This window comes from Hemibagrus wyckioides, linkage group LG07 (genome assembly GCF_019097595.1).
Source record: "Hemibagrus wyckioides isolate EC202008001 linkage group LG07, SWU_Hwy_1.0, whole genome shotgun sequence".
Lineage (NCBI taxonomy): Eukaryota > Metazoa > Chordata > Actinopteri > Siluriformes > Bagridae > Hemibagrus > Hemibagrus wyckioides.
The window spans coordinates 6,993,990-7,009,885 of NC_080716.1; the positions used below are offsets into that span (position 1 = coordinate 6,993,990).

The 15,896-nt window shown below is 35.9% G+C and overlaps 1 protein-coding gene across 2 annotated transcripts in view; it reads right to left on the minus strand.

Moving 5' to 3' along the window:
• Positions 1-263: 263 nt before the first annotated feature.
• The window catches only part of tnr (tenascin R (restrictin, janusin)), a 129,041-nt gene continuing 113,408 nt past the window's right edge, over positions 264-15,896 (minus strand). For both annotated transcript variants that reach the window (XM_058396034.1, XM_058396033.1), the window contains exons 16-22: positions 12,219-12,349; positions 10,661-10,793; positions 10,163-10,314; positions 9,807-9,903; positions 8,571-8,732; positions 8,279-8,442; positions 264-6,475 (exon numbers count right to left, since the gene is read on the minus strand). In XM_058396034.1, coding sequence (XP_058252017.1) covers positions 6,356-6,475; positions 8,279-8,442; positions 8,571-8,732; positions 9,807-9,903; positions 10,163-10,314; positions 10,661-10,793; positions 12,219-12,349 — 959 coding nt within the window. In that variant the 3' untranslated portion in view covers positions 264-6,355. The remainder of the gene's footprint in view (positions 6,476-8,278; positions 8,443-8,570; positions 8,733-9,806; positions 9,904-10,162; positions 10,315-10,660; positions 10,794-12,218; positions 12,350-15,896) is intronic.

Here is a 15,896-nt window from a genome sequence, read left to right on the forward strand (position 1 = left end):
TTGTCTGTACTTAATTTATACCCTATACCTGACTATATACAGTTGTAGAAAGGACAATATTTATAGTTACTTGCCACTGTTGGCTTGCTCATTAGGTATACATGTAAATTTAATTTAAGACTTCATAATTTTTATTCTAAAATTCTATATTCTGTAAAGCTGCTTTGATACAATGTCCACTGTTAAAAGTGCTATACACATCAAATTGAATTTCTGTGCTGATATATTACTATTTGCTACACATCAAGAGGCAGAAAAACAAATTCATATTTATAATATTTTATTAACGAGTACAAAACGTATTAAAAAGGAATTATACAGCACGTTTAAGTCAAACTAGAGCTAATTTAATTAGTCACATTAGTATCCAAGGTTATTCAATTGTAAGTTTCAGGCTATTACAGAGGCATATACAGTTTTTCCACACATCCATCTTCTTACAACATCACGTTTATCTTTAGCACATGCAACATCCATTCTCTCAGTAAACAGCAAAAGCCAGGAAGGAAGAGAACACACAATTGTTCCATCTCCTCTCATCTATAGTCAGAAACTACATTAGGCATGATGACCAAAAGAAGCCATAATGACATAATGAAGAAATGACAGCATTAATAATTAACTGGATAATTCATTTAATAATGATAGGATCATTCATAATAATAAATCTGAACTGCCAAGAGCACTGCCACACTGATTTGTTATACACAAAGTCCAGTCAATGGATTGGAACAAATGTAATGAAATTAAAAAAAGTCTAGCCTTACGATGGACAAATATGAAATGGAAGTGTGCTGCTGTTCTTTAATTCAGTTAGTTACATTGACATTTGGCAATGGTTTAACAAAACAGAAAAGGCTTATTAGAGAGTGACTGGTCAATATGACAGGGGCTGCTGAACTGAATCATGAGTCCTGGACTGAGAAGGTTCTTGCTAATCCAAAACAAGATGAAATCTGTTTTTATTTTATAACTGCAAAACATTGTTATAATTGTTAACTATAATAATTAATAATCAGTTATAAGAGCTGATTGGGAACTGGTAGCTATTGGTAATGTAGCTATTATACTTGTCCTGACATTTTCACTAATGTTCAAATTCTATGAATAAGAATGAAGGAAGGCACAAAGTGCATGTCTCCAAATATGTGTTATAGTAATATTGAACCTGTATTAAAAATCAGAATTCTTTCTACAAATAAAGGGCAAAGAACATGATGAAAAAGGCTTGTGAGTCTAAAAAGTGTGAGCAGAACAAAAAAACTATTTCTTTCATAATGACTGAACAAAAACAACAACAATGAGAATATTTTGTGTACCTGAAATTCCACAATCCAGGACAAATAAGCTTAAGAAAGTACTATTATAATAACTTTCTTTCTTAAAACACTATTAAAAGATATGAACAAATCAGTAGTTATTTTGAATTTGAATTACATATAAACTTCTAATCAAATGTTCTAATAGTTTAGCTTTAGTAAAATGGTCTGTATATAATTAATTTGTTATTAAATAATGTCTTATAAATAGGTTTTAGATAATAGAGATGATTAATAATACATGATTGTATGCAATGCTATCATATTCTGATCATTTGTACAGAAAATGTAGAGGTTTATTTACTGATATATAACAAACCTTTAGAAACTTTTAGCCATATATGAACAGATTTCACTTTAGGCACTTTGAAAAGGTCTGTGTAATTACTCATCATTTTATACATTTGTTAACAAAATGTTTAGTCCCTTACATATAGCCATCTGTTACAAAACATTATACTTCAGTGATGATATTTCTGATTGATCAGAACAGAAGGTGTCGATAAATTTTCTGTAACAGCAGCTCTGACAGTAGTTCTGGCTACAAGAAAAAGCACAGGTTCGGACACATTCTAATACATTAATATTACTATAGTAATAGCTAATTTACAGTGGATGGTGGACACCCTGAATCCAAATAATTGAAGACTTAATTGTAAAAATCAGTCAAAAATGTACTACTATTTAGCAAAGAAATGCATAATCAATAATATGATGATGCTTTTTGTATAGATACATTTGTTAGCATTTACAGAAAGAGTCTTGAGTAACATTCTGTTAAGTTTTTTTTGCAATGGGAATGTGTTCGGGAATGAGGAGTTTTTTTGGTTTCTTACTAACGTGAGAAGCGAGGTTTTGTCACATTATTAACTTCAAGAAAAAGAAAATAGGAAAAAGGAATTAATTTGCTTCTTAGACATTCATTAATTGTTCATTAAATTACAAATCAATCAATTTTGAAGTAAAAAGATTGTTGCTTTGCACCCCACATTCAGGCAATGATTATTTTCATATAACAGCATGCCTCAAAGTATATTTATAATAATATATATTTATAACATGACTAACTATATAAAGTGCCATTTATAATCATTAGTACTGTGAATAACCAATGATTTGTTCATATCTATTAATGATGTATTTAAATCCCTCTGGTTTAGGTTATGTTTACCAGCGAGTGCTATTTTTCTTTATAAATACCAAATTTGTTAAACCATGTTGATATAAGATTTTACACACTTGTAGAATCCTTTTGAAATATTTTACTGTGGTTCTACAACTTAGTCGAGGATTGCTAGGGTGGTTTTTGTAATTTTCCCTTATTTCCTTTCTGAGTACTAAAAGCAAAGTTATCACCTTGAGAATGTCACATGTGTGTAGCCTACAAAAGTTTCCCACAATATCACACTCTACCTACGCTTCCTGTATGCCACAGTGCTTCCTAACATGTCAAGATAGTGCACAAGACCAGAAAATAGCAGCTAGCACCTTTAAAGAAAAGTTTTCTATACCTCATTACCTCAAAACACATCAATCTAACTCTAAAACGTAGTTTACAGTGCATGATTCTAGGGGTTCTATTTCACCTCTAACTAAAGTGGGGTCTAAAAACTGGATATCTGTGATAAACATGCTGACAACAATAAAGTAAATAAATTTGTATTCATGCTATATTACTACTTTTCCTTTTCTTTACTTGGTAAGCACATGCCAGATTCCAATAGATTTTTGGAGGCCTCTCAAGGTTCTGTCTGAAATCCCAGTATACTGGGATTAGTAGCAAGACCATGCTCATAGCTGCAAAATATTTTTTCTGTTGTGCCGCAATGAACCATTCATCCAGACCCTGGTATGGTCTGATGGTTAGTGGTTATGGAGGTCCATGCCATCAGTAACACCAAAAAAGGCAGATCCTTGATTTGTATGGCCAGAAAGATGCAATGAGGCTTAGTCTACTGAATATACTGCAGTGTCATCCATAACAGATACAGAGGTGGGAGGATATACACCACGGTTCATTTGGCCTGTTCATTTGGCTATTTGTGCGCCAACACATCCTGATCCAAAGTCTCTGTCTCTTCTCTTTCTCGGAATCACATTGGACACTTAGTGGTCTGACAGGTTTCATTTTGAGGACACTGATATGCTGATGTGGAGGCCAGTTTTTGCATTTTCCTTTCACTTTCTGGTTTTTACACAAATCCATGTTTGAAGGCATTTGTTGTTACTATTTTCTTTTATGCAGGAAGAACACATAATAGCTCAAAGGTGAAATGCTCTCTTGACCAACGCTTTGGGGTATGAACCAAAGTTCTTGTCACCAATACTGACTCACCGTCTTTCAATACTCTTCCTCAACTCTTTAATAAGGTGCTGAATACTGTGGCATGAATACTTAGATTTTTATAATCTTCCTATTTTTACAATCTGTACCATCAGACAAAATGCATTTTTGGAACACCATAGAAGATGATAGTTCCAACATTTAACTATATGCTAATGTAACATAGCTGTGGCCTTTCCCCCCTTTAAACTACACACATGAAGCCATAGTCACAAGCTGATGTCTTTGCTATTCATATTAGAAAGGACACATATGAGAGGGAAAACTGTGAAGTTCTGTTAGTTCTGACGGAATCCAACTCCGATGATCGGAAGTAGAACCAAATTTTTTAAAAACATGACCTTTGTTATGTTACAGGTCTCACTTTTGCATTTGAGTTTTCAGTTAAATTGAAATAGCAGTTACTAGATTAGTACATTTTTTTTTGTCTTGCAACACCACCCAAAAATGTGCAGAAATATATGTAGAAACAGATGTACCAAGAAATCTAAAATCTGTCTAGTTAGGTTAACTTGCAAACTTTTACAACTTTTGTCCCACTCCCCCACCCCTACCTCCTAGTCTATTTTCCTTGTCAAATATGGTTTTCAACATGCAGTTAGTTAAATTTACTCAGTACAAAATTAATCAATAGCATACACTGAAAATAAAATAAAACAAAAAGAGGTAGCAAAAATGTTTGAAGTAGTAGATTTTACATTTGTGAGGTTTGTTATTCTTAACCATTTTTGACATTACTCTGAAAGTAATTCCGCAGCAAAACTGAATTGACTACATGACATGTTACATAAATACTTAAATTACATGAACTTCGGAAATAGTGCACATACAAATCATTAAGTTCATGGATAGATTTTGATTTAGCTGCAATAATCTGTTATTGTCTGGGCATTGATGATGGCAATGCTATATCATTGATGGCATTGCAATGATGGTTAAAGATGGCATTGCTATATCAAAATCTATCAAGATGCAATTAATTTTGAAATCCTCTATAAATTTCCAAAATCTTTGGTTTTCAAAAATACCATCAGTGTAAGGAATTAAAGAGCTTTGAGACATGATCATTCTTCAGGTGTAATCAAATGGAATGTTCCAGTCTAAGGATTCAAAGGCAACACACCTATGATATCTCCAAAATTAGTCATTAACAGGCCAATGAGTCAAAAAAGTAAAATATACAATTTGCATGAATACAAACTAATTATAGAGTTGATTTTGAAATGCCTTCAAATATTTCCTAAAGAATCAAGAAGTCAATGAAAATAACATTATATTGTTATCACTTACTGTACCTTTTATTTTTTAACACTCTCACATACGTTTTTTCTTGATTCCAGCATGTTTAGTCAATTATCTAGTTATTTTTTTTATTCACACATTTCCTAATCTCTTCCGCTCTTATAAGATAAGGAGTGTGGCATGTCCAAACCTACCCAGATGTCTGATTGATTCTGTGGGTTTGAATCTGATATTGATGGTAATGAGGACAAGAGCAATCAAAATGTTGTAAATTCACAGCTTCTAGAATTGATTACAATATTCTCTCATCGCTTGTCAACATCATTTGAAAACAAAGCCTCAACAGTATTTTCAGAAATATCTTTAACTCAAAATGTAATGCCAGTTATGTTTGGCTCTTTACTTTGTCAGCTAGAACACTGGCAAAAGATTATAAATTAGTTGATTGGTGTTTCCTAACAGGTTTTATATGCAAATTGGTAAAATGTATTCAATTTTTGTTATTATAATGCTGCTTTTTGATTTCTAATAAATTATTAATACTGCGCTGTAACACAGGCTAAAGCACAAGCACAAATTTTATACATGGATGTAGCTTGTTTCTGTTCCCTGTACTCCACATGTCTGTGTAACTTTCCTCCTGGTTCTCTGGTTCCCTCCCACCTCAAAAAACAAAACAAAAACAAACAAAAAAAAACTGTAGGTGGAGTGGCTACATTAATTAGTTAATTAGAATATATGCAAAGAAGTAAAATTACAGTAGAGTGAATTTTTTCCCACATTCCTGGCATGAGCTACTGATGTAAGCAATTTCAGAAATAAAAGAATAAATAATAAAAATCTTGTTTTTTAGATGTTTTTATGCTCACTGTATAATACGTTTTTGTATCCAGATATAGTGTATTTTTAGCTCATATAGTTAGCTTATATAAATATCCAGTCAGCTCAGATAGCCCATATACTGTTTATCACCTATTAATGTAATTTTTGGGATTGTGTATTTACCCTATGTGTATGTCAAATAGCAAAAATAAATGAAAGAGTTCAAAACCAACTTCAGATCAGAAACAAAACAGTCTCAAAATCTTGCATGTAAATCATTCAGACATATTTTACAGCTGTTTTCAGTTATAAAAATATAAGTCTCTTATTTTTCTATTTAGTGATTTTTTTCTAAAATCATTTTCTTTAAAGTAACACTGTCATGTTTGTTGTTTTTATTCATGTCCTTTCCCCAAACCACTTGTGGTAAATAACACTGTATCACACTGTACCTATAGGAGCTTTTTCTTAAACCTTCAGGGATCAGAGGTTTTACAGAGAAGGGAACAATCCAAAAGACTTATCATCTAAATGCAATTCCTTAAAAGAGATTAAAAAATGACACAACCTTACTTTTCCTTTCATGTAAAAATAGGAACAGCTAGTAAGATGGGGATAAAACAGATGATTAATGTGTAGTGGACCTCCTTCGCTTTCCACTGATGCTGCGGTAATTATAGGGTCTCATTTTCATCTCCACAAATGGGATGGAGAACTCATGGCCTTTCCACAGGTGCCAGTTGATACCCTAAAAAGAACAAATATTTAAAAACAAAAATGTCACGAGTAGCAATATACTATATTATTACAAATGCCTGAAATGTATTGGTGATTGTAGTAATTTAGTAGTTCAAGGCATTGTTTCTTTGAATTATAGAATAGTGTGAATATTATAGCTTGTATTTTTCTTTTGGGTTTTGAGAAACCCAGCACCTATTAGACTGAATCTCCTATGAGTTATCTTATCATTTGCATTCATTTCTCACTATATGTGACACCTTATCTGCTTAGGTTGAATTTCTGTCTGACCAAAACTGCCCTGTACCTAATGACAAAACACATAATGTATGTACAGTTGTTCTCAAAGTTTGCATACCCTGAAAGAAATTGTTAAACATCGCCATTTATTTGGAAAATATGACTGATGATGCAAAAGATTTTTTTCTTATTTAAGGATAGTGGTAACATGAAGTCATTATTTATCACATAGTTGCTTGACTCCTTTTTAAAACCTACTGACCTGTTTGACCACATTATAAACACAATGAGGTTTAAATGGCTGTTAAAGGGAAGTTTCCACACCTGTGACTGATTGTAATTGTAATTAGTGTCTGTGCATAAATAGTCAGTGAGTTTCTCAGCTCATGAGGTGAGGCACTGACTTGGCTGCGATACTGCACCATGGGGAAGGACAAGAGAACTGCCAATGCATAATGAAGTAGTTGAACTTTAGCAGGAAAGGTATATAAAAGGTATCTCAACACTTGAAAATGACAGTCAGTACTGTTCAGACTCTGATAAAGAGGTGGAAAATAAGAGGTTCTGTTCATACTAAGCCACGGTCAGGTAGACCAAGAAAGATTTCACCCACTACTGCCAGAAGAATTGTTCAGGACACAAAGAAAAACCCACAAACAACTTGGAGAGTCATACAGGCTCTCTACAGGAAAAAGTGGTGTTTCAAGGAGCACAATAAGGAGGTACTTGAACACAAATGACCTGCATGGTCAAGTTGCCAGGAGAAAGCCGTTACTGCACCCATGCTACAAAAAGGCCTGCTTTCAGTACACCAGACAGCACCTAGACAAGCCTCACAGCTTCTGGACTCATTTGGAGTGATGAGACCAAAATTGAACTTTATAGTCACAAGCATAAACACTATGTTTGGAGAGGAATCAACAAGCTCTACAGTGAATTGTACACCATCCCCACTGTAAAGCATGGTGGTGGATCTCTTATGTTTTGGGGCTGTGTGAGCTCCAGTAGGAGCATAGGGAAGTTAGTCAAAATTGATGGCAAGATGAATGCAACATGTTATCAGAAAATACTGGCAGACAATTTGCATTCTACAGCATGAAAGCTGTGCATGGGACGCTCTTAGATGTTCCAACATGACAATGATCCAAAGCACAAGGCCAAGTTGACCCTTGAATGGCTACAGCAAAAAAGGTGAAGGTTCTGGAGTGGCCATCACAGTCTCCTGACCTCAATATCATTGAGCTACTTTGGGGAGATCTCAAACGTGCAGTTTGTGCAAAAGAACCAAAAAATCTACAGGATCTGGAGGCATTTTGCCAAGAAAAATGGGCAGCTATACCACCTGAGAGAATTAAGGACCTCAAGTACAATTATTACAAAAAACTGCATGCCATGCCATCAGAACTAAAGGTATGCAAACTTTTGAACAGGGATTATTTCCTCATTTTCTTTATTATCATGTTTTGTTTGATGATTGTGCTATTCTGTTATATGAACTTAAATCCTAAAAGAATTTTTTTGTACCAATTTTATAATATATAATAAATATACAGATATTTTATGTGACATTTACCTGACTATGTCTGGACTCTCCATATTTGCCATTTAGGTTGACTCTGTGACAGTTTTTATACCACCAGGCTCCTTTGTAAGAAAGTGCACAGTTAGTCACAGCGTTGTCATTATCCTTGTCTTTAGTGGAGAAAGGTCGACCGTGGTGGTAGCTCAGAGAGTCACCTAGTACAAATAAAACACAAAAATAAACAATGGCATGCTATATAGAATTTTATGCAGCAGATTGAACTTATATATGAATGGGATGCACTGAGTATAACAAAAGAAACCAGAAAGAGCCATCCACTCACCAGCAGTGCCATTGTATTCCCCTATCCTTAGTTTGTAGAGGCTTCTAGAGTCTCCAATAGAGAACCGGTCGTAGTTGGCATATACTGCCTCTTGGCCATTTCTCATGTCGATGCGCAGCTCATAGCGTCCTTGAACTGTAATCTTGTGAATATTCTCCAAACCTGCATAATGAAACAGAAAAACAGGGTCATCAAGTACTTCTACACTTCATAACCAAAGCCAAAGACTTCTTCTCTACAAATGTGGTGTACATCAATAACAACATGTTGATTTGTTGAAGTGATTATTATGCTGAAAAATCTATCAGGCCGTGTACTTTTTATTGCTTTTCTTTGCATGCATGGAACTATGAGGTATTTGTATGTACAGCTGAAAAACATGATTTCTGTGTGTGAAATCACTTTCTGGAACCTTTAGGCATATTAATGTTTTTAAAAAACACACATTGTTTGGGTATAAATTAAATTATATATCTTTTTGAGAAAAAAAAGAAAGAAAAAAGACAAAAACTTTGTTTTATTATTAGATTATTAGATTAAATCAGAGAATATTTGAGTGGATATTGGGATGTTGGATATTTTTCTCTTTATGTTCCTATTACATTTTTTTCTGTCTATCTATAATGTTTTCTTTTTGTTTATAATCTGAGCTATGCAGAGACTTTCTTTTTTCTCCAATAAATCTTAATGTATATATTCATTATCTTGTAATGAGATTTGCAAAGAATATTTATGCCTCCAAATACAAACAAAATAGGCTCAGTAGTTTATTGTCAAATTAGATTTTTGATGATGACAATTACAGAGTTGTTTAAATGAATGAATCTGGAAGCAGAAAATCATCATTACAGATTATGAACTCATTGTGGCATGAAGCAATCACAACACCACTACTCTGGCTGCATGCACAGAGAAATAGATAACTTCAAAGAATAAGAAATTAGAATGACTAACACATCTAAAACAAAATACTTTATATATCTGAATATACCTTGTGCAGTTGTTTTGCTCTAAAATTACCAGCAATAAATTAAAGGGTTTGCTAATACAAATTAAACTGAAAGAAAATGAGCATATGAATAAAGACAACTTTGTATGCTCATTGGCGACTGGTTTAAAAGGGCAGACAGGGTTAAACCTCCACTGTCTTTCAAAGATAAAAAGACATTCTGAGCATCTTCTTTTTGCTGTATTTAAGAGTGGTCCTGACACTGCTACAAATGCTGAAAATCTTACCTAGCCAGAACTCATCCTCCAGATTCCCAAATCCAGTTCTATATTCACTCCACTTCCTGGAAAAATCAGTCAATCCATTCTGGCGACGCTGAAACACCTAAAACAAATCAGACACATCACTCAGGTGATGCACTTCCAGACCACAATCAGGCGAGACAGTCTGAATATAAAATATATAGTGATAGTGATTTTTGTGAGATTATACAATCTCACAATAGCTTGCCCAATGTGATCACTTTAACATCTAAACTTAAACCTTATGTGTGGGTCGATTTTGTAGAATGTTTTTTTGGAAAAGTAAATACAAGGCATTGAAAAGACACTTCTATTGATTTTTATGATTTCAAGACACTTACAATCCAGCCACCACCATCAGTAGTCATGTCACAATAGACCTGTACACCCTGACTGGGGTCACGGTTGATGTAGACAGTGTAAACTCCACTGAGGAGCTCACCATTTAGTAGATGCTGAGCGCAGTTTTGTGGAAGAGCAAATAACCGGTTTCCTAAGCAGACAATTAACAAGACAAATGTTAGATTAATATCCATGTCCAAGGACTGTAACTTAAAGGAGATTTGCAATCAAAAAGGGAGAATTGCAGTATTAAGTGGAAACATCAGTCATGCTCAAAAACTAAGTTCACAAAGAGAACAATGACAAAAGACCCAAGCGCTCAGTGCACCCCTTTGTCAGTCTCACACTTAAGGAACAGGAGCTTCCAGTGAACAACACAAGTTACCATTGTGTAGATTGTTGAGTGGCTGCTTAAGATATTAGATAGGTGAACTTAATTTAGATTACTGATGAAATCTTTTCATTTGTCTACTTTTTTTTGAGTTAGAGTGAGGTACCAGTTGTGAAGGATGTAGACACAATGGCGCTGGTCTCAAGGCCTCTGGCCGCCTGCAATCTCACTGTGTAATCTGTTGTCTCAGCCAGCCCCTCCAGACGGATCCATGTGTCCTCAGCATCCAGAATTAACTCCTGCATTTGTTTAAACAAAAACATGGCTAATATAAAATGATTACCTGCAGACACACATGGTATATATAAAATTAATGTAAAGCTATAGTCTTATTCCTCACTTATATTTCTTCATCAGAGATATACACACACAATAATATTCTGGTATGGAACAAATAGTCACTCATATTGTCTCTTCTAATTTGTTCAGATTTGCATTTTCATCAGTGCACACATGCATGTTTTTAAAATCCAAAGAGATAGTGTGGAGCAGCTAGTGAATTGCTAACAGAATGTAGACATAGACTGTGGCAGTTAGTCTTAAATGATGAATAGAACAAGAATTTTAGTACACCTACATGTATATGTTATTTAATTTCAGCATTATGCAAACTAATGGAGTGTAAATAACAGGAGTTTATGTACAGAAACAGTGATATTTCCTTCAAAGAATCTCAAAAGCCACTGTGTATTCACTTGCTTTTAATTAAAAATTCTTCTTGAGCAGCACAGCCTATATGGGCAAGTCTTCTCTTCTGTACAGTCTTATATATCCATTGCTTGAGTGGCAGCTCTAACACCCTTCATGGGAAAGGTTATCAGGCTCCCAATTAGGGAATGGTTTGTCATTTTTAATTATAAACCCATGAGACCAATCTTTTGGTAATTAAATATCCAACAGTTTTAAATATACCACTACTCTAGTTTATTTTGCAGTTAAAATTTTGCCAGGTTGTGCCCTGACCTTGAGATAGTTCAGATAAAGAAAAATGCAAATAAAAGTGGCACACAATTTAAGCAATTTAAACAAAGGGCAATTAACAAACAAAAAACATTAAAAGGACAAGTTATATATCAGTGCTGTTGTTCAAGCTGTAATAAATACATTTGTTGTATATTGTTAGAATGCCTGTCTCTTAAACCTGAATTATTATGGTGAAAACAAATAAGACTTGTTTTATTTCTGATTTCATAAATGTTGGTAAGGAATGGAATAAACAGTCTTCTTCAGTCTAGCGTTCATTTACTGTGCATTACTGACACCCCCTGGCCAATCAGCGGGACTGGGTCAAGTATTGATTATATTTGTAGAAATCATGAAATGCTATGACTGGGCAATGCAGAGAAATGAAATATAGTGCAAATATAGAAAGATTAATGGAGAGCAAAATTTATTATGATGTTTCTGAGTTCATTTTCTAAAACTATCAAAAAATATGTATCTTAAATTTGTATCAAAATATATTAGTGTCCTTAGTGGACATTTTGCACATAGCACAGGCATGATATTTTACTTTATAAAATCCTCAAAGCACACAATTCTGTAGGAACATAATTTCCTAAATTCAACTGATGAACTGTAGAAATGGGAAGAAGGGTTTTTTAAGCAAGTGTATAGTGTATATGGAATACATATAATAAATGTGAAAACAATTTGGTACTCACTTTGCGGCTTCCATCACTTGACCTATAGGTCAGCATGTAGTTATCAATATCTGCAATGGGTGGTTGCCATGAGATGAGGGCACTACGGTGGTTGACCTCACTAGCAGTCAGATCCTGGGGAGCGTCCATGGCTATGGAACAAAAGCTTTAAGGTCACACACACAGGACAATTTATCTTCACCTATACAGTTTTGTGTAGTTTAATGAGTAATGATGTAATATGTGCTGTTCACTTGTGGTGACATCTTGTAAGGTTTAGAGACATCCTCTGCTGCATGGAGCATGTAGTCTGTGGTAGAGGTTACACACTATTCTTTTTAGTCAAGCAGTAATTCAGAAAAGTAACTGACTTATCATCTTTCCCATAGTTAAAGCCAAAGCTGCTCCAGGACATTATTAATTTTAGGCTGTTTCATTTGTGTAGCCAAGAACATGTCCCAATGCACTTCAGTTAAGAGCCATTCACAGGTTACAAATTAATGTTTCATGTTCATTCTCTTTTAGGCTACACTGTTACAAAAATAAATAAATGTGTGCAAAATATGTGCAAATATACCAAGTGTCGGAATGCATTCTGAGAATGGAAGAGCTCACACCAACACACACACGCATGCACGCACACACACGCACACACACACACACAAAACAGAATCCACTTGGACACTAATAAGCCTAAGAGAGTTTGTGGACTAGTGTCTGGGTAACGATGATGATGATTACCGAGTTAAGTAACTATACTCTAACAACACTGATCAGCCATAACATTATGACCACAGGCCGGTGAAGTGAATAACACTGATTATCTCCTCATCATGACACCTGTTGATGTGTTAGAAGCAGGAAAAATGGGCAAGCGTAAGGATTTGAGCGAGTTTGACAAGGGCCAAATTGTGATGGCTAGATGACTGGATTAGAGCATCTCCAAAACTGTAGCACTTGTGGGGTGTTCCCGGTCTGCAGTGGTCAGTATCTATTAAAAGTGGTCCAAGGAAGGAACAGTGGTGAACCTGCGACAGGGTCATGGGCAGCCAAGGCTCTTTGATGCACGTGAGGAGTGAAGGCTGGCCCGTGTGATCTGATCCAACAGACGAGCTACTGTTGCTCAAATTGCTGAAGTAGTTAATGCTGGTTTTAATAGAAAGATGTCAGAATACACAGTGCATCACAGTTTGTTGTGTATGGAGCTGCATAGTCACAGACCAGTCAGGGTGCCCATGCTGTGCACCACCGAAAGTGAGCATCAGAACTGGACCACGGAGCAATGGAAGAAGATGGTCTGGTCTGATGAATCACATTTTCTTTTAAATCCTGTGGATGAGCAATGTTCTGCTGGGAAACCTTGGGTCCTGCCATCCATGTGGATGTTACTTTGACACATTCCACCTACCTAAGCATTGTTGCAGACCATGTACACGCTTTCATGGAAACAGTCCCTAATGGCTGTGGCCTCTTTCAGCAGGATAATGCGCCGTGCTACAAAGCAAAAATGGTTCAGGAATGGTTTGATGAGCACAACAACAAGTTTGCAGTGTTGACTTGGCCTCCAATTTCCCCAGATCTCAATCCAATCGAGCATCTGTGGGTTGTTCTGGACAAACAAGTCTGATCCATGGAGGCCCACCTTGCAACTTACAGGACTGAAAAGATCTGCTGCTAAAATCTTGGTGCCAGATACCACAGCACACCTTCAGGGAGTCCATACCTTGACGGGTCAGGGCTGTTTTGGCAGCAAAAGGGGACCAACACAATATTAGGCAGGTGGTCATAATGTTATGGCTGATCTGTGTAAGTGTTTTTGTTGTCCATGTGATGGAGAAGGCCAGAGTAGAAGATATGGAGTCTTTGATGGACTGACTTGGCCAGTTCATACACTGGTGTGGGTCCAGTCTACTTTGTTAAGCAAATACTACCAATAACGTAAATGATAACAGAAATGTGTTCCATTGCTTGGTAGTCATTAAGGCACATAACTGGAGCTGTCTTAGGCACAAGAATAATTTCCAGCAGGTGGAAACAGCAACCTGTGCCAGGGAAAAAGTCAAGTCAAGTGGGTTTTATTGTTATTTATCTTGTATACAATAAAATAAAATATTACCTCATTCAGGACCATGCAGAACACAATACAACACGCAAGATAATAAATACATGACAATGTGAATTAAGTGTAAAATATACAGTGAATACACAAGCCAATATATACACAGGACAAAGCATGCTAACTGGCCAGAGAGAAGGGTTTGTCTGTAAACCTTTGACAGTATGAAGCTCATTGTCCATGTTCGCTTATGTTTTCGACCATGACCCCATTACTCATTATTGGGCCTTGTTAATGAGGATATAAAAAGGGCTAGCTGCTTCTGTGAAGTGGCATCTCTCTTTTCACAAAGTGTAGAGTGTAGTTGTAGTGTATTTCACTGGAGTGTGTGTATGTGTGTAATAAAGATTTATATTTTTATTATTCAAGTGTCTTCGTCTCTTGGTCCTTGCTGTGAGAACTCAAACCTGTGCTGTCTTTTGGTCTATTCCCAGGTAAACAACCCCAGGTGGCATAGTCATTACCTGCTATAAGAGCATAATATCTGCAAAGTTTATTAGTGGAGAATTTTTGTATTTCTCTCAAATCACCACCCCGCCACATTTCGGCATAGTCAGCAAGATCTCTTAACTCTTGACCTGAGACTTGTTCTATATCTTTGATTAATAGAAGACAACTTCCAGCAGTATCCACAAAAGTAATAAATACTAAAAAAAAATACTAAATACTAAAAGTTTAAAGGCAATAAAAGTAATAAGGTTTAAAAGTCCTATGCAAACCAGAGTGTTTTAAAGAGTCTTGTGTAAACCGGAGTGTTAAGGTGCATAATGTACAGTTTGTATTACAGTTCAGGACAGTGAGTAATGTCAGCACTGACTCCCATGAGTGGAATTAAAGAGTCACATAGCATGGGGGAGGAACGACCTCCTCGGTCTGTCAGTGGAACAGGGCAGTGACAGCAACCTGTCACTGAAGCTGCTCCTCTGTCTGAAGATGATGCAGTGGATTGTCCATGATTGACAGGAGCCTGCTCAGCGCCCATTTCTTTGCCACTGATGTCAGGCTGTCCAGTTCTGAGCCCACAAATGAGCCTGCCTTCCTCACCAGCTTGTCCAGATGTGAGGCGTCCTTCTTCTTGATGCCTCCCCAGCACAATGCCACATAGAAGAGGGCACTCACTGAGAGAACATCTGCAGCAGCTTTTGCAGATTTTGAAGAATGCCAGCCTTCTAAGGAATTATAGCCGGCTCTTGTTTTCTTTTTTGGTTGTTTTTTTTTTGCTTTTCTACATTTTTTTTTATGTTTGACAGAAGGAGAACAGCAGTGTTGGTTAGTGGGCTTGGAATCCTTTTTTTTGAGAAAAGTTCCCTCTACTGTGAAATTCTTCAAATTTGTGGTGTCTTCTTTCTTCTTTTGTTCTTTGTGGAGACTTTTTTCTCTAGGAGGCAGAAAGAGGGGGAGACATTGTTGAAGTTCTCACTTGCTCTAAGGGGCCTCTTGGAGAAGGCTAAGCGGCAGTTGCTGAATGCGATGCCAAATGCTTAAGTGCCCATCTTACTTAAAGTGTATCCCAACTGTGGGACCAGTCTCAGCGTGCTTGCCCCCTTCATAGCGGCCCAGTTGTAGAAGGTGTCAAAAACTTG